At 34.1% G+C, this 20,578-nt stretch overlaps 1 protein-coding gene across 1 annotated transcript in view; it reads right to left on the reverse strand.

Moving 5' to 3' along the window:
• LOC123642089 (doublecortin domain-containing protein 1-like) overlaps positions 1-20,578 on the reverse strand; it is a 262,128-nt gene that overhangs the window by 173,150 nt on the left and 68,400 nt on the right. The window contains exon 8 of the mRNA XM_045557008.1: positions 6,676-6,769. Within this exon, the coding sequence (XP_045412964.1) occupies positions 6,676-6,769 (94 nt within the window). The remainder of the gene's footprint in view (positions 1-6,675; positions 6,770-20,578) is intronic.

The following is a 20,578-nucleotide window of genomic DNA, read 5'->3' on the forward strand; positions in this document are numbered from 1 at the left end:
GGAAAATATGATACCTCAAATAAGTCTTTTTGATGGTGCTGCCACCAATGCAAATTTCCAAATGTTGTAAGAATGGAACTCTTTTAGAACCCTCTTTGAGAATAATATTAACAGTAATAATGATGATATTTAATTTTATACAATGTTTACCAAGTGTCAGATACTTGTTCTAAGAACTCTAAATTTAATTTAATCCTTACAACAACTTATTAAGGTAAATAATATAGTTTCTATTTTACAGTTAAGGAAACTGACTCTCCAAGAAGATAAATAACCTGACCAAGGTCATACATTAAGTGGCATAACTGGAATTTGAATTTTGGTTCCAAAGTCAGAGCACTTAACCAACATTTTAGGCAGTCTCTTTGAAACAGGAGACAGTGTGCACTGGTCAATTTTTCCTTCAAGATACTGTAAATACATGATACCATAACTAATGCATTAGTGGGAGATTGCTTCTCAGCAAGTTATATCACAGGTCATAGACCCTGGTCAACAGCATAGACTGACTGGCATCTTGGAAATCCTGATATGAAGAACATTTTCTCTTCCCCACCTTCCTTCACATAGTCTCTGCTATGGTCTTTGGAAACAGTCAGTCATGTGGGTCTAGATTATGCCAAACATAGGGCCTGGAAACATTATTTTGTGTGAAATAGACACATTTACTTGGACTGGCTACTGTTTTGAAAGTGCTGGGTGTGGTGTTGATGTTTGCCAATCATTTTGTTTGGTTGGAAGCAAGGCACATGAAAATGTTGGCGTAGACATAATTCAACTTCTGAGGTCCTGAGGGATGACACCCACTCCAGGAGCCCAGACGGTAACTGCTGGAGACATCCCAGCTCAAATCAGGCATCCAGAAGCCATCTGGCTAACACTGGGAAGAATAAAAATTAGGACTTTAATTTCTTTGCACTTAAACTTGAGGAGTTTGAACTTTGATTGAATTTTAACTCACAAAGGTAAGATAAATTGATTTTGAAATTCATTTCTGTGTGGACTTAATTCTGGATTTTAATTTCTTTGGAATTTTATTCGCTGAATTTTAATTTCTGCACAAAAGTTGATAATGGGCAAAGGTCAACATTCAAATTTGGGGCATCTGTACGTTATTGGAATTTTATGATTGAAATATGTCTCATTGTAGAATCTCTGAAGAACATGTCAAAAAATATATAGCTATTTTGGACAGTTTTACTGGGCATAACTTGTGGTGGGAAATGGAATAGGAAGTGAACATTTGGTGTATCACAGAATGGCCTTGGAGTCAATTTGACTAATGTACTATTCTAACTCATTTCAGAACCACTGTGGTAAATGTAATGCTACCCACTATGATCTAGGAAGGATCCACAAAGGAGCAGAACATGGTTATTGGACTAGCAGCCTCATAAAGGTCTTAAGAGACTGAGGATATCTTCTTCCCTCAAGAGGGTGAGTGACTCCTCTGGTTCACCGTAATGGAATAATTAATTAGACATCTAATTTGTGAGATTTTAGGATGAATGGGAGTGTTATCAAACAACTGCCTCAAAATCAGACACTATCTACATCTGTCTGCTGTTGTTAAATGCTTCTGTAACATCAAATAGCTCATATATGATTAGTGAATAGGGGAATGATGTTAAAATGATATGGAAGTTTGGTTAGTGAATATGTGCTTTTTCCTAAGCAAAAGAAACCAAAAGAGTAGGAATCAAATTTTATCCTTTAACAGGAAAGGATAAAAAATAAAATTCTATGCTTTAGCTTGGCTGCTGTACTGGAGTTCCCATCCCAGAAAGGTGCACCCCTGGCCTTACATGACTCACTGACTGTGGGAGTTTTATTTCCTCCTGTGTCATTCCTAAAAGAAGCCCCACTGCCTCAAACTTCCACTTCACTTCCATCTGCATTGTCTCACACTCTATTGTTTTTGTGCAGCTTTAACATCCTCTGAAGCAGCACTCTAAGATGCTTGCCCAGGCTGTTTACATTATCTGCTAAGTCAATTGCTATTTTAGCTAGTGTTGTGGTTTTAAAGGTGATTTTGAATGGTCTTCCTCAATCTTATTTTTCCCATAGCTATTATTTTGGTGGTCGTGATTTTGCAGAATGCATTCTTCAAGCATACAGTCAGCCCTCTCTATCTGCAGGTCCTACATCCCTACATTAAAACAAGCGCAGATGGAAAACATTCAAAAAATAAAAAATAACACAACAATAAAAATAATAAAAATTTTAAAAACAATACACTGTAACAACTCTTTACATAGCATTTACATTGTATTAGGTATTTTAAGTAATCTAGAGATGATTTAAAGTACACGTGAGGATATACATAGGTTATATGCAAATACTACTCCATTTTATGTAAGGCACTTGAGCATTAATGGATTTTCATATGGAGGGTCCTGTAACCAATCCTCCACAGATACCAAGGAATAGCTATATTATGTACTAGCTTGTTGACCATCTAAGGAATATAGTATCTACACAAAGTAGGTATACTCTCTTCTCCTATAGAAAGGATAGCTCTATATAGGAGTCATAACAAAAGAATTTTTCCATGTGAACCAACATAAATTTCCTTATTAAAATCTTTTATGGTTTAGAAATCTAAACCTGATGGGTTTTTCAAAGGTTTTACTAGACTTTTCAAAGCAAAAGTAGTTTAATGTCATGTCAATGTGCTCATTTCTCATAGGACAGGAGGAAAATTTGAAAGTATATCTAACTCCAAAAAAGAAGCAACAGATAGGACAAAAATTTTTACTTTGTGTATTTGTTGCTTTTAGTCCTTGGTACAATTACACTTCTAATCTGTGCTTATAAATATAAATTAATTTCCATTATCTTAACATTAGACATTATTAAATGACTTTTTCTTACCTGATTCAAAGCAAGCAAAAAAAGAGAGTCATCCATCAAATCAAAAGAATATCAGTGTTGATTTATTTAAATTAAAAGATAGCGTTCACATAACACTTAACCTTTCCCAAGTTGAGGTTCAGAAGGAAGACCATCAAACATAAAAATTCAGGGATCTCAATCATTTGATCCACAAAATTGTAATAACAAACAAAGAAAGAAGAAATTTAAAAACCTAATGTTAAGTGACTAGGGTGCTACAGACTGGAAGTTTCTCCAACAGGATTAGCTCCTTTAAGTATTTTAAGCCCAGTGAACTTATAATGCTTCCACAGGTTAGTAGTCGCATAGGCTAATTTCAGTTGGCATATGCTTTTATAAGTATGCAAAAACACAGGGCAAGGCATGCATTAAAATGGGATAATAACACATTTCTGGGACATGTGAAGCATGAGGCATGGATCCAAATGCCTCTGGCATCCATGAAGTATGCCTCAGAGTCAGTGATTTTCTGTTTTGATAAGTAATTCTGTTATACCACATTTGGGAGGGGGAAAAATCAACTTTCTAAATATAAATCTTTCATCTTAATCAAGGTTCCCTATAGTTTCAATTCTACCAGTTTACTCAAATGTAATTTTTTCATTCCAAGTAACCTAGAAATAATTCAAGGCTAGATAGGGTCTTAAGAAAATGTGTTGATTATTTTTTATTAATGAAAATTTAAGAATAATTATAAAATATTGTTGATCATAAGGAAAATGTTATCTAGTGCAATGAAAGAGGAGACAAAAATGAAAGAAAGGAAGAAATCAACTTTAAGAGTAATACTCTTACCGCCCCCGAAAAAAGACCAAAAGGAAGGACTACTTGTGTTACATATGCTTTACGGGTAAATAACTTTATCTAATCCTTCTAGATTATGGGTGGGCATCTATAGGAGCTTTGAAATCATCAGAAAGAAACTCTTACTAAAATGACAAATAATTATCATATCTAATAAAAACATTAAAAATGACAAGAAAAATATACTTTCTAAATATGCATACACATATTACAATCCTTAGCCAAAAAAATTTGAGTTATAAACCATAAGTATCAAAATGTCACAGTTATCATTCAATAAGTATTAATTAAGTATGATAAATCAAGGAAAGAGTCTGCTTTTATATACTACAAGAGAGAAAACTGAGAAAAAATTGAAGTATATAGTGTAGCCACACCCCAAAATCACTGGTTGTCTGAACCTAGTCTTGCAGCTAAAGGCATGTTATTTACTATCTTGGCCCTACTCAAACATGGAGTTCAAGTTTAGATGAAGTGATAGGATCATCCCAATAGCACACTTAAATCCACAAATGTGGTATTCATAGTATTTTTGTTCTCAGGTACTAACAAAACAGAACCTTTAGAGATGTTAGATGGAAATCTCATCTTTTGACAAGATATACAATGAAATTGTTTTAAAGCACATTTCATAACATTTTTTGTCTAAACATGAGCTCATTTTAATAGTGTAAAATTGGAAGCAACTGAATGTCTATGAGTAGACAGTTTAATTCATTCAAGCTACTATGAGTGTCAATTATATCCCAGGCACTGTGCTAATTACTGGTATTACAACAAAGATAGTCTCTGTTCTTGCCCTCATGTACGTCACATTCTGGTCAAAAGACAGATCGTGTGGGAGAGTGATATAAAATTACTTCATACATCCAAGTACTATTTATTGAGTGTATTATGGTCCCTGTTTCCAGAAGTTTGTAGTTTGGTAGGAGAGGTGCACACACACAAAGAGTAACAAAGTAATAAAATAATTACAGCCTATATTGAATGTATTAGGAAAACGAATACAGTGCTGTGATAGATGAGGCGGTGGGGGAGCAAGGGGTGGGGGACACAAAGTACAATGGTTAAAAGTGCTGATCCTGGAGCTAGACTGCCTAGGTTTGAATCCCAACCCTACCACTTGCTAGTTGTGTGACCTTGAACAAATTACCTAACTTTTGTGTGTCTCAGTTACTGCAGTAAATAAGAACTGAATCCTCTACTAAAGATGCTTGAAAAGCAAAGTCCAAAATAGGAGAGAGAAGTATTAGGAGAAGAAACTGGAGTTTCATCTGTGGCTTGAGACAAAAAAGAGAGTGGAACATATTGACTAACATTAGCATGAAAACCATCCTTGTTTTCTTTTTCTAATGCTCTAAGTAATTAACATAGTTTCTAAGCAATTAATGTGATTTCTCTGAGAACTAAATGAGTTAATATTTGTGATGAGTTTAGAATAGTGCCTGGCCCAGAATAAATACTATGTACTAGCAGAATTGATAAAGCAAGGACCTAGTATGTGAATTTCTATATTGTCAAATTAATTCCAAATCTGACAATTCCATGATAAAGGATGTATACTTGGAGGGACAACGATCTGCTGGAGCCAGTTCCTATTAGTCCATGAAAACTAATTGTTCTCATCTCTTCCCCAAACTCTGCTTTCAGTGACTTAAAACATTCCCCCCCTACAATTCTGCATTCAATGGTAGCTTGAGATCAGCCATGGTAGGAGCATTTACACCGTGAAATTAGTAATTTAGTAGAGTAAAGGGTTGTTGGAGTTCTTCCTAGTGGTTCCAAACTGATCTATATCTAGTGTGATACATTTGTGACATTTCTTAACTTTTGAATAACCTCTAGAAGTTGACAAAAACATTTTTAAAATCTCTCTCTGATCATACAGTAGCATAATTTTTCATTTTTCTGTTTATAAAGCTGTATCTTATACAAATTAACTGTTAAAATTAAAACCACAGTGAGATACCATCTTACCCCAGTAAGAATGGCCATTATTAAAAAGTCAGAAAAAAATTGATGTTGACATGGAAGCAGTGAAAAGGGGACCCTTATATACTGTTGGTAGGAATGCAAATGAGTACAACCTCTATGGAAAACAGTGTAGAGATTTCTCAGAGAACTAAAAGTAGACCCACCATTTGATCCAGCTATCTCACTACTGTGTATCTACCTGAAGGAAAAGAAGTCATTATACCAAAAAGACACATGCACTCATATGTTTATCGCAGCACAATTCACAATTGCAAAGATACGGAATCAGCCTAAGTGCCTACTAACCAATGAGTAGATAAAGAAAATGTGGTATATGAAATACTACTCAGCTGTAAAAAAGAATTAAATTATGTTTTTTGCAGTAACTTGGATGGAATTGGATGCCATTACCCTAAGTAACTCTGGAACAAAAAACTACATGTTGTCACTTATAAGTGGCAGCTAAGCTATGGGTACACAGAGGCATACAGAATGCTATACTGGATATTGGAGACTCAAAAGTGGGGAGGGTGAGACAGGAATGAGACATGAAAATTATCTATAGGGTACAATGCACATTATTTGGGTGATGGATACACTAAAAGCCTAGACTTCAACCACTATACAATGCATTCATGTAACCAAAAACCACTTGTACCCCTAAATCTATTGGAATAAAATAAAAATAAACTCAAAAATAAAAGAAAAAGAAATGTCAAATTACAAAAATGTATTAATTACTTGTATTTGTTATGGTTTCCTAAGATTAAAATGCCCATCAATTTTTTTAAAAAATCCAAACTTATGCTAAAATAAAAGATTCCTAAAACCTTAATGCCCTTTCATGATTTCCATTTGTGTAAGAATACCATACATATCCATATTAAAATTAAACTCTGCTTTATTATATCTGTTTCCTTTTAAATGTTTAAAGTAAAAACAAAATTATACAAATGTCTTTCAAAATGTTATCACGCAGTTTACAAAATATTGGCCACATACCTTTTGAAATATCTTCAATTTTTCTGCCATACAAATCATAAAGATATCTGGCTGGTGAATTTAGATTCATTCTGATCGTACAAGTATCTAAAACCTACACAGGAAAAATAATTTATTATGGTAAGCTCTGGTTAAATTGAATATACATTTAAAGTCCTTTCTCTACTATATAAGGTATTAAAATTATATTGTAAAATAAAACTTGATAATTTATAAAATGTTTCTAATATATGAAATGAAAAAGCAGTTAAAAGTGTTTGATCCCAACTGTACTTTAAAACACACACACACAAGTATTGACAAGAGAGAAAGAAAGAAAGAAAATTAAATAGTGGTTATCCATTCTTTAATAAATGATAGAATTTTAAAACGCTGACAGTTTTATATTATTCTTGCTTCTCTGTATATTTTCCATTTATTTTACAATGGAAGGATATTACTTTTTAAAATTCAATTTTAAGGTACTTTTTTTTAGCTTTTAAATTCTTTCCAAATATCCTAAAAAAATTGTAAATATAGTCTGATCACTGTCACCTTAATAACTAAAAACTGGACTTAATAATCACATTTCAAGGTTTTCCATGAGTATTGAGTCTCAATGACTTTACCATTAATGGTTTCTAATATGCTCTTTTTTCAATATTTTTATATCTTGACCTGTTCTTGTTATTTTACATGTATCCCTTTGAACCCACTGTGACAATCTTTCCAACTTTAGGGAAGACTTAAACATGCATGGGTTGGAAAGAAAGTTTTACGTGAGAAGTGAGGAAAATTGAAGGAACAGAGGGGGTTGGGGAAGTCTCAGGTAATCTGAGACAGGTGTTACTAGGTTTTCAAAAGTGATTCCCAAAACATGAAACTCACTATATTCATCTAAAATTAAAAAATATATGCCAAATCCAAGTTGAATGTACTCTGTCACCCATTTTTACTACTCATAGCTATAATATTGCTTTCTGATAACCAGAACTACTACTGAAAGACAATGTTAATCAGATGATTATCAATATAGTAAAAAGAACATCTTTCAATTGCTTAAACCATCTTTCAATTGCTGATATTACCCCATCTCCATTTTTGTCTACTTCTATCTCTACTTTATAATTGGAGCCCATAATCCTAGTGCTAGCTAAACCAGTTCATTTGTCTTGTGACAATGGACATATTTTAAACAGTTTAGTGTTTATACAGAGGCACAGTTGTACTTTCAGTCTGGAGAACAACTTTCAAACACTGTGACTGATTTCGTTTATCTACTTGCTGTATCAAAAGATGTGTTGAATTTTAAAGGCAAATATTTAACTGACAAATTTAATTTAACAAATTGGACTTTATTGGGCTATATAAACCAGAAGTTCTCAGCCTTTACTCTACTCCTACCCATGACTAATAATGTTCCCATGTGCCATACTTCCATGGGCATTCACAGGATTGTATGGGTCTTCTGCACACCAGCTGCAATTCAGAGCATTGGGCAATTCTCCAGAAACTATGTATTGCTGCTGTTTTTCTCGAAATCAAGAAAGCATACCTGTTCATTATTAATAACATTATGGGAATAATCTTGAACTCTCTAATTTGTGAGGAAAAGATCATTCACAACATCAATGTTTTACCTAGTTAAATAACACAGTACTCTCAATGTACTTTACAAGTGACTGTAAACACTGTCATGTGGAGCAAATCCATGCACCTCTACTCTGCCTATTTGGAGTGTGTAAATGCAAGACTTAACTTCCTAAACAATGTCATGCATGTGTCATCACAATACAGACATAATGCTCCCTAACTTGAAATGGCTGCTCTAATATCACTGTTCCTACCTTTCTCCAGCCTTTTTGCCCGTAAGTTAATAAGATAATAATCCTTGTGACTCTCTAAATGTTTCTCTCCCTGCCTTCCCTTCCACTTCCTTGGATCAATTTCTTTAGTGACTACTGCACACAAATTTACCTAGGACTACCATCCCATGGATTGAAACTTTTACTAAAGATGCTTGGAAAGCAGTGTTTAAAATATAAGAGAGAAGTAGCAGGAAAAGAAATGAGTTTTGTCTGTGTCTTGAAACAAAGGGAGAGTGGAACACATTGACTGACATTGGCAAGAAATCCATCCCTGTTTTTCTTTTTTGATACTCCAAGTAATTAACACAGTTTGTCTCTGACCAGCAGAATCCTCATATAGATCATTTTCTTCCGTGTGACTTTTTGCCCAAAGATTATGCTTTTACCATTGCCACTGCCACCACTCTCACTGACAGAAATACTCAAGGGAGATAATTTAGTACAAATTCCTCCGTAGCCAATCATCTCTAAACACTATTCAGAATCTAAAGTTGGTCCCACAGACCTTAAGCAAGATATAGTCTTCTCTTTACATTCCCCACATTCTTTTCCTTTCCATTCTTTATATTCAGTTCTCAATTTCTTAATATTATAAAGCTATTATTGTATTTATAAGTACAATGAATTCCTTTGGTACAAATTATATTGCCTAGTTACTAATGAAAGTTGAAATATCTAAATAGCCTCCAAAATTACATTTTAACAATTAAACTAAGTAAAAATATGAACTATTTGAAAATAGTCCCATTTACTTCAACCAAAAGTTCAATAATTTTTTTTTTTTTTTTTTTTTTTTTTTTTTTGAGACAAGGTCTCACTTTGTCTTCCAGGCTGGAAGTGCAGTGGCGCAATCATAACTCATTACAGCCTTGAACTCCTGGGCTCAAGGGATCCTTCTACCTCAGTCTCCCAATTAGCTGGGACTACAGGCACGTGCACCATGCCAGGATATTTTTTTTATTCTTTTTTGGAGGTGGGATCTTGCTTTATTGCCCAGGCTGGTCTTGAACTCCTGGCCCCAAGAGATCCTCCTGCCTCAGCCACCCAAAGTGCTGGGATTACAGCTGTAAGCCACCAGACCCAGCCATATATTTCAATGATTTTTAAAAATTATTTCAAACATTGCTGCCTCTGAGTCTTTAAAAAAATCTGTCTACTAACACCACTTTATAAGTCAAAAATTACTTTTTTCATTGAACTAAAACATCATTAAAAATGTTTGTGCAAGCCAAGTTTTAAGAATTAAATGTGTTTAAAAACTTACATTAGAAAATCAGATACTAAAAATTAATAATACATCAGCAACACTCATTCCTTCCTACTTGCAGAATGAAAAATCTTTGCAGTGTTTAAGTAATACCATTCTTTTGTAATCATTTTCTCAGAGTAAATTATCAATGGTATGAATTAGTATCAATGTAAGTTTCTGTCAAAAGCCCTGAAATGAAGCTTCTACTTGTAAGGTCATTCACATAATTCATAATGAAAAATACTTAATGGTGCCATCTTGTTGTAATATTAAGGTTAATTAAAATAGCATTTCTACTAATCTGTACCTGTTAAGTTTAAAACAATTACTTTTACAACTCACATTTTGTTAATTCCTTACAGCTTAAGTTATAGAGAACTCTTCCGATACTAAAGTTTAAAATCATTATGCTGTAAAACAAGAATCTTCTTGACATGCACCTGGGAAGAGATATTCCACAATCTTTTCGGTTTAATCTACTGTTTACTCTTCTGGGAGTCACCTCCACTCCCAGGCACATCTGGTACAGAGTTTGCAGCTCATGGAATGGCCACCACCTAAGTAGTATGGTTACATAGTCTACAACCTCTGGGTTGCCACTACCTCAGTTCAGGTGAAAGAGTATGATTACACCAACATCACCACAGGCCACATGAGCCAGGTCAACAAGCCATCAGACTTGACAATGTCAGTCCTCCTCAAAGACAGAGAACCTTGAAACCTTATAACATGTTTTTATGAGTCAATGCCCAGAAGTATAATCCCCAATTTACACTCTCTAACACACTCTCTTCAAAAGATCCTCTACTGCAGGGGTCAGCACACAACAGCCTGATGGTCAGTTCTGGCCTACAGCCTGTTTCTACATGGCCTATGGGCTAAATTTTCACATTTTTATTTCTTAAAAAAGAAATCAAAAGAAGAATAACATTATGTGATATGTGAAAATTATATGAAATTCAAATGTAAGTGCCCATAAATAAAGTCTTCTTGGAAAACAGTCACACTTGATCATTTACATATTTTCTATGGCTGCTTTTGTACTACAGAAGTAGAATTGAAATTTTTACTACAGAGACCTTGTAGCCTGAAAAAAAAATTTACTATCTGGCCTTTTACAGGAAAAGTTTGCTTACTCTGGTATATTGTATGATCATTCACATAAATGTCTATATATCCCTTCCTGGATAAATTAGCCTCAACTCCTTTATCCATTTCTAAAACCCTTCCATTGTATACTCTGAAAAGGACTCCCCTGATCAACAAACTTGACTAGATTTTCAACCTCTTAAAAGAAATCAGGCTTTCCCCTTAGTTCACTGATTTTCTCAGAGGCCTCTCAAGAGGTAGGATTTTATTCTCTCATATCAAACAATGTCAAGTTTGGAAAGTGGTGTTACAATGCTATTTCAACATAATTTCTCCCCAACCCTCTTACTGAACAAACAAAACAAATATACCCTTTCTCTACCTTCCCCTATCCCCAGGATCTTGCTGTTCAAGCGTACCATCTTCCTTCACTCTAGTCATTCTTTCTCATTCCTGAGTAACTTTGGCCACACATAGCTTGTAAAATCCTAACTCTGCGTAACCCTCACTTTCCACTCTCTGTGCACACTGAAAAGCCTGGTACTGCTGGAAAAAGTCATACAACTAAACACATCAACATTACTATTATTCATTATTATCAGCCTCCATGGTCCCTCAATACTGCCCAGTCACTTCTATTTCATTTGTTTGGTCAAATCTCTCTCCCATTTTCCACAATGAGTATTTCCAACCATCTCTGATCTGCTTGTCTCTGCCCAGTTTCTCCTTCCCTAATTCTCTCCTCACTTTCAACAGATGACGTGACCTCCTATATCAGAAAGAAAACTGAAGCCTTATTTTCCTGCTGTCAAAGCTACAAGCCTACTTACTTCTAAAACCATCCACTCTTTTTCCCTCTAGTTACACTGCAGAAGTCCCTGCTCTTATCTGAGGCCAATATTCCACTTACACTTTCAATTACGCATGCTCTCAGCTTTCAAAGCAGTGTATATTATCCACCATTTGTTTTCTCTCATGTATATTCAACTACTCCTTCTCAACTAAATTTTTACAACTGATATTCAAACATAATCGTCTTTCCTATCTTAAAAATTAAATCTCCCCCTTACCTGGTATCTCCCTCTAGCTACTCCTCCCTTGCACAGCTAAATGTCTTAAAAGATTTGTCCAAGCTCTGTTTCCATTTTCTTTCTTCCCACTCATTCTTAGGCCATTCTAGTCAGGCTTTTCTGCCATAATTTTACTAAAATAACTCTCACAAAGAATACTGATGACTACTACCTTGATAAATCCAAAAGAGATTTTCTTAATCCTTACTTATTTTAACCATTTAGCATCATTTGACCACTCCCTTTTTCTTTAAAACACTCTTTTCCCTTGAATTCTGAGATACAATAATCCACTAACTTTTCTCCTGCTTTCTTCTGTATTCTTCATAGGCTCATGCCCCTCTATTCATTCACTGGGTTTTATCAAGATAAGTCTTTCTGCCTCACTCTAATAATAATTAATAATAAATAAATAAATATGCAAATAAAATTTTAAAAAATAAATCAGGTAGTGTTAAGTCCTTCAAATTTGTTCTTTTTAAAAACTTTGACTTGGATATGCTAATTCCTTCGCATTTCCACATAAATTTTAGAAATAGTTTGCCAGTTTATTCCCTTTCCCTTAAAGAAAAAGCCTTCTGGGATTTGTATGAGTATTGTGTTGATTTTACAGGTCAATTTGCAGAAAATACAAGTTCTTTGTATTTGACATCTTAATACTATTGAATTTTCCAGCCCATGAGCTTGGGCATTCTTTAATTTCTCTCTGGAATTATTTGTTTTCATTGCACAGATCTTGCACATATTGTGTTAAACGAATAAGTATTTCATGTCTTTGGGTACTATGATATTTGATTTTTTAATTTCATTTTTTAATTGTCACTAGAATATAGAAGTATACTAAGTTTGTATCCTCCAAACTTGCTGAATTTATTCCTTGGTTCTACTAGCTTTCATGTAGATTCTCTAGGACATTTTATGTTCTTATCATGTTGTCTATAAATAAAATAGTTTTATTTCTTCCTTTCAAACTTATAGACTTTTTATCACTTTTTTCTTGCCTTATTACACAGGGTAGGACCCTCAAATAGCGTGGAAAGTTGAAATGGTAAGAGAGAACATCTTTTCCTTGGTCCTGATCTTAGGGGAAAACAGTTCAGTCTTTCATCACTATTTGTGAAGTTAAATTGGTGTTTAGTAGACATTCTTGGCCAGATTGAAAAAGTTTCCTTCCATTCCAAGTTTGTTTTTTCCATAAACGAATATTAAATTTTGTCAAATTCTTTTTCTATACCTATTGAAATGAACATACAGTTTTTCTTATATTTTCTTAAGATGATAAACTACATTGATTATTTTTTTTTTTTGTTAAACTAACTTTGTATTCCCAGAATAAAAGCTGCTTGGTCCTGATGTGTTACTGTTGGATTTGATTTGTTAATTTTGGGGTTTTTTTTGTTGTTGTTGTTTTGTTTTTTGAGATAGAGTCTCACTCTGTGTCCCAGGCTAGAGTTCAGTGGCATCATTATAGCTCACCACAACCTCAATCTCCTGGGCTCAAGCGATCCCCCTGCCTCAGCCTCTCAAGTAGCTGGGACTATAGGTGTACACCACCGTGCCTGGCTAATTTTTCTATTTTTTACAGAGACTGGGGCCTTGCTCTTGCCTAGGCTGCTCTCGAACTCCTGGCCTCAAGTGACCCTCCCACCTTGGCCTACCAAAGTGCTAGTATTACAGGCCTGAGCTACCATACCACCTGGCCTGATTCATTAATATTTTATGGAGAAATTTTGCATCTATGATCAAGAGGCTATTGATACATATTTTTCTTTCCTAGCAATGTCTTTATTATGCTAGTCTCATCAAATGAAAGGGGAAGTTTTCCTCCTTTCTCTATTTTCTAAAAGGTTTGCCTACAACTGATATTACTTCTTCTTTTAAGGTTTGATAGAATTCACCAATGAAATCATTTGGACCTGGAGTTTTTTTTTTTCTTTTTTTGAAAGTTTATAATTATAAATTCAATTTTTAAAAGATATAGAGATTTTCAAATTTTTAATTTTCTTCTGTGTCAGTTTTGGTAATTCATGTCTTTCTAGGAATTCCTCCATTTCATCTAAATTGTCAGTTTTATGAGCAAAATGTTATATCTATATAATATATATACTACCTTATTATTCTTTTGATGACTACAATATCTGTAGTCATCATTTCTCTTTTATTGCAGTTAAATAGTAATGAATGTTTTTTCTTTTTTTCTTGGTTAGGCCTGCCAGAGTCTGGTCAATTTTATTGATCTTTTCAAAGAGCCAACTTCTATTTTTGCAGATTTTCTCCATTGTCTGTTCATGTTTTCTTTCATTAATTTCTATTCTTTATTATTTCCATCCTTCAACTAACTTTGAGTAAAATCTGTTCTTCTTTTTCTAGCTTCTTAAGACAAAACCTTAGATCACTAACTTTAAACGTTTCTCCTTTTGTAATATTGGCTTTTATCTAAGCACTAATTTAGCTTCATCCCACAAATTTAAGAAGTTGAATTCATTTTCATTCCAATTTCCCTTTATATTTCTTCTTTCAGTCATGTATTATTTACAGCTGAGTTGCTTAATGTCCATATAGCTGGAGAGTGACCTGATATCTTTTGTTACTTATTTCTTATTTAATTTCTTTGTGGTCAGGAAACATCTTATATGATTTTAATCCTTCTAAATGTATTGTGACTTGTTTAATGAACAGAAAATGATCTATCCCAGTATATTCATTTCCATTTAAGATAATTGTGCCTACCCAGATTTGTTTCTGGTATAACTTTCTTTCAGTGAAAAATATCCTTAACATTTCTCACAATATAGATCTGCTGGAAACAAATTGTCTCATCTTTTGTTTGACTGAAAATGTCTTTATTTTGCCTTCATTTTCGAAAAATATTTTCATTGTATATAAAATTTTAAGGTGACCAATTTTTTTCTTTCAGCGCTTTAAAGATACTGCTTCCCCCCACATTTTAAAGATATTTGTTACCTTATGGCTTGCATTTCTGACTAGAAGTCACTTTTCACTCTTGTATTTGCATCCCTGTATTTAATGTGCCCCTCTTACTCTGGTTTAAGCTTTTTTCTTTATCATTTTCTTTCTTTTGTCAGGTTTTCTTCCTGCTTGAGGTTCATTGAGCTCTTAAATCTGTGGGTTACTTTTCCTGAACTCAGAAAAAATTTTGGCCATTATTTCTTTAAATATTAATATATTCCCCCCTTCCCAGTCTTTCTAGGGCTCCAATTATACATATATTAGGCTGCTTGATATTATCACACAAGTTGCTGGCACTCTGTCTTTTTTTTCAGCCTTTTCCTTTTTCTTCTCTTTACTTCTGTTTGGATAGCTTCATTGCCCTGTCTTGAAGTTCATGGATCTTTTTCCTCTAATATCTAATCTGCTGTTAAACACATGCAGTAATTTTTTTTTTTTTTACAATTAAGACATTATGTTTTTCAGGCCTAGAAGTTCCACTAGTTCTATTTTTAGTTTCCATTTATCTCCACATTATATTATGTTTTTCTTTAATTACTTGAACATATTTATAATAATAGATTTTTTTTTTTTTTTTTGAGACAGAGTCTCGCTCTGTTGCCCAGGCTAGAGTGCCATGGCATCAGCCTAGCTCACAGCAACCTCAAACTCCTGGGCTCAAGCAATCCTTCTGCCTCTGCCTCCCAAGTAGCTGGGACTACAGGCATATGCCACCATGCCTGGCTAATTTTTTCTATATATTTTTAGTTGTCTGGCTAATTTCTTCTATATTTTTAGTAGAGATGGGATCTCACTCTTGCTCAGGCTGGTCTCGAATTCCTGAACTTGAGTGATCCTCCCACCTCAGCCTCCCAGAGTGCTAGGATTACAGGCATGAGCCACTGCACCCAGCCCTATAATGGATTTTTAAATATCTTTTTCTGTTAACTTTATTTTGGGGTTTGTTTCTATTGATTAACTTTTCTCCTGTATGTAAATTATCTTTTCTGAAATCTTCATGAATGCCTCACAATTTCAAAAAGATCTCTCCCCTTCCACCAGTCAGAATGCAAATGTCTCCCTACCCTGCACATACTCCCATGGTGACTTCCCTTTTACATCCTAACTAGTTGTTCTTTCCCTAGTAGCTATTTGTGCCAGGCCTTGTGGAGTTCACCCTATGCATAAGCAACTTAATAATCAGCCAAAGACACAAGGGGATGCTTATGCAAATTTTTGGGTATATTCTACAAACAGCTTTCTCTTTTATGGCATTGCTGTGCAAATTTCCAGCCACTTTAGCCTCCTAGAACTTTTATGTCTTTCTCTTCAGCTTATGGAGACTACAGTCCAAAAATTGCCTCCAGGTACAATGATGGGGTAAATTGTAGGACTCACTTCAATTTTCCCCATTTTCTCAGGCATTGCATCTGGTACTTCTTGTTGTCTAATATCTAAAAGTAGTTTTCTTATATATTTTACCCAGGTTTTCAGTTGTTTAGAATTGAATGATTAGTCTGATACTAACTAGTTACTCTTGGTATGACTGGAAATAGATGTCTCGTGTTTTTATTTATATGTTAAATCATTCTTAACTGAGGGCACATTAGGAATTAAAATATAAGAAAAAGCATACTCATGGCAGTTGTGAATAACGAAAAAAATATTGCTCTGTTCTGTCACTCCTAGCCTGGAGTGCAGTGGCAGTATCATAGCTCACTGTAACCTTGAACTCCTGGGTTCAAGGGATCCTCCTGCCTCAGCCTCCTGAGTCCCTACTGGGACTACAGGCCTGAGCCACCACACAAATACTGCTCTTAAAATCAGAAAATGGGTTCTAGTCCTAGCTATCCCAAATAATCCACTTTGAATATGACAGTTAACTTCTCAATATCTGTTTTCTGAGTTGTTTCACCAGATGAATTTATAAAAATCTGTGATTCTAATGTCCAGAAACTAGATTAAGTTCATCAAAGATACTTTAATAAGTTATATATGAAGACCAATCTAATAAACCCTTCAATTTAGCCATTAATTTTATATGTTCTTAGCAATTAAAATGTACTAAAATATGAAATGTGCATATAAAAACTATTAAACAACTTTAATACAAAAATACAGAAATAAATTTTACCTTTTCAGTTTTAATATCATGTTTATGTTTTACCTGCCCCTAAATAATATTAAGAACTGTCCTTAACTACCATCTGTAAAGTAAATAAATCTTTAGGCTGAAAGTTCTCATTTGTTTTTAATTCCATTAAGGAAATTCACATTTTTGTTTTTCTAGGATTTTATTTGTGAAAAAAATTCGGACTACTAAACACTTACAATGTTCTAAAATAACCCAATTGTATGACTCTAGAAATTCACATTAAGAGCAGAAAGTTGGCCATCTGTAGCCTCTTGACTATATTATCAAACTGCATATTTTAAAAAAATCTGTTTTTATATTTTTAATCAGATATTAATCCTTCATGTAAAAAAATTAGACTAATTTTTACATAATAATAATTAGTATCAATGGACTTTTCCTCATATTTCACAAAAAGCTCTTTAAAGAAGTTCCAACATACTAACTATGCATGACCTCCCCTGTCGGAATCCATGTAGAGCATCCTTAATCAAATTTCGTTACTCCAGGTGCTCCTTTTTTAATTTCTTAAAATGTTCTCTAAATTATTTTATCCAAACATTGGGAAAATCTCTGCTGGTATAGTTATTGATTTGTGTGTGAACATTCCACAATCTTACTACTATGTTGTATTTTTTCAATTAAATTGGGCCTTTCTTAAACTTGAAAATTTTTTTTTTGTTTTTTGGTTTAGGTTTATTGAGTTATTTTGCAAATTAACAAATGCTAAAAATCATAGAAGTCTGGATTTTCCTCTGGTTTAAAGGTATATGATAAAGTCTATTATTTATTTATACCTTGATAGTCATATATGAGTAATTTCCTCAATATGCATGTGATTTTTCAGTAATTACAGGAAAAAGTAATTATGATGAAATATGTTTACATACAAACATGAAAGGAGTATTTACTTTTTTCTAAACCAGATTTGCTACACATAGATTACTCACTTTCTGCCAATTTGTAGATGTTTCCCATTTCCTGATTTCTTAACTCCTTGCATCATTCTAACCTAGCAACTAGTCATCTAATTTCCTGCAACGTCTTTTTTCTGTCTCACAAGTTATTTTCTTTCTTTTAAATCACATGAGAAGTATAGGAAAACAAGCAAGAAAGAAGTCTATGAAGATGTCCATCAATTAATAAGTTTGAAGTTTTTGAAGTTTTCAACACTGGACCAAGAGTTCTCAAACTTTAGTGTGGCTAAGAATCATTTGGAGACATTTGCTGAAATTCAGATTCCTAGGCACCAGGCTCAAGTGATTCCTAACTCAGTAGGCTTGAAGTGGCGTTCCAGAGTCTAAATTTTTAACACAAAGCCTAGACAATTCTGATGCAGGTGTTCTGTGGGCCATACTTTGCCCTTTGCCCGCAGTAAGTATATGATGCCTCTAGGTGATAAAAGAAAGTATTCTGTTCTCATTCAAATAACCTAACACTGTTTTCCAAATTACAGTGCACAGATTCCAAGTGACTGGGCAAAACAGTCAATTGGGATAGGGAGAGAATATTAGAAATTTTTATCTATAAAAAAATCAACATTATCAATATTAAAGATTGACACTGGCATTTATTTTCTAAAAAAGAAAACCAGAAAGAAGGGAAGATAATTAAGTGGTAAATGATTTAGCAGACCAGAAATGTTGAAACTTAAGTTAGCCAAAGTAAACTTGACTTGTATTGCAGAACCCTAGAAATGCTCAGAAATTTGAGACCTTAGGTACCTCTAAAAGCAGGGCTAAAAACAGGTTGACTGTTTCTGTAGAAAGCAATTAAAGCCCCAGATCAAGCATTCAGGCAAATATACTTTTGCCTGAATCAGAAGTGAAAACAGATTTGTTCTCTGGAGAGACCAAACCAGAGAAGCTGGGAAGTTAGAGGCACCAGCCAGAACTGAGAGTGAAGATAGCTTACTGAAAAGAGGGAAATTAAGTGAAACTCTACATACTGAAAGTGCAACTCTTAACCCCCTTTTCTACTTGGCTACTAGAGTGCTCAAATTAGCAGAGTCTAGGTGGTAAAACTGATTAGCCTCAGAGAAAAGACACTGACAATTAGAGAGCCCACTCGAAAGAAAAAGCCTAGTCAAAACTTCCCCAATGAAACCCGTTCCTCAACAAGACACACTTATGCTCATAGAGCTTCTCAAGCAGTTTTTCAGTTCTTCACTTTTAAATATTGATAGACGATTTACTCATTTAAAGAAAGCCTATAATATTCAAGACCAAAAACAAACAAAAGAAGACAAAAACAAAGACCTTAAAACAAACAAATAAAAACCAGCTGGGCTCCGTGGTTTATGCCTATAATCCTAGCACTTCGGGAGGCAGGAGGATTGCAAATAGAAAAATTAGCTGGGCATTGGTGGCGCGTGTCTGCAGTCCCAGCTGCTCAGGAAGCTGTTGGAGAAGGATTGCTGGAACTCAGGAATTTGAAGTAGTGAGCTATGATGACACCACCGCACTGTAGCCCAGGCGACAGAAGGAGACCCTGTATCAAAAAAAACAAAACAAAACCAAATAGAAAACCCCTAAGTACCTAGAGAAGTGGGGAGAAACAAAAAATTCATTGACTTGGGAGGTAGAAATAGGCAAATCTCTTAGACAACACAATTATAAGTTCAGTTCATAAGATCCAATGTATAAAAGGAAGAGTTCTATAAAATCAGAAAAGAAAAAGTACAGGAAAAGAATATTGTCAAAAAAAAAAAAAAAAAAAAAAGAATTCCACAAAATATCTCAAAAGAAAAGGATGAGACTTTTCAGAATGAGAAGATACCCTGAGTATCCAGCAAATCTTGGAAAAAGTTTGGAACACTGTCAATAGATGATTCTAAATGTTTCATCGTTTGTGTCACAAATGATAAATAATCAGTCAGTACCAGGCTTCTCAACAGCAACATTAGAAATAAAAATCAATGGAGTAATTCCTTTAATATTTAGAGGAAAACATTATTTCCCAAGATCTCAAAAAATTCACCTTCATGTTTTCTTTTTTGAGAAGCCACTAGAATATGTGCACAATAGAGTAAATGATAGAGGAAAACTAAGGAATTAGGAAAAAGCCATTCAACACAGGAGAGGGGGAACAATAACCCTCAGGGTAATGGTGAAGAGAGATTCCAGGATAGAGGTCATAGAGAACAACCAGTTCAAACTGGAGGAAGAAGACAGGGGTCTTTTTGTTTGTTTCATTCATTTCATTATCTTTTTCATCATATTCTTCACCACTGTAATTGCACATTAGTAACAGTACATGGAAAACCAAGGAAAAACAAATAATAAATAATTATTAACTGTTGAGAATAAAAAACATTTTTCATGAACAAAATGATATCCGGGATAATAAAATAATCCACACGGCTTAATACACCACTTCTTTGACAATGAATCCAGGAGATGCACTGGGCGACAATAAAACTTATCCACTATGGTGCTAACCTTAAAGTGTGTATCCATAGCAGATATTTTCCATTTCCCACTAATTTGGCATTTTATGCCCAGAAATTTTTCTTAATACCTTTTTTGACCTATGAATATACGTTTAGCCTACTCCCTATAGCAGC

Source organism: Lemur catta, chromosome 7 (assembly GCF_020740605.2).
Source record: "Lemur catta isolate mLemCat1 chromosome 7, mLemCat1.pri, whole genome shotgun sequence".
In the NCBI taxonomy this organism is placed as follows: domain Eukaryota; kingdom Metazoa; phylum Chordata; class Mammalia; order Primates; family Lemuridae; genus Lemur; species Lemur catta.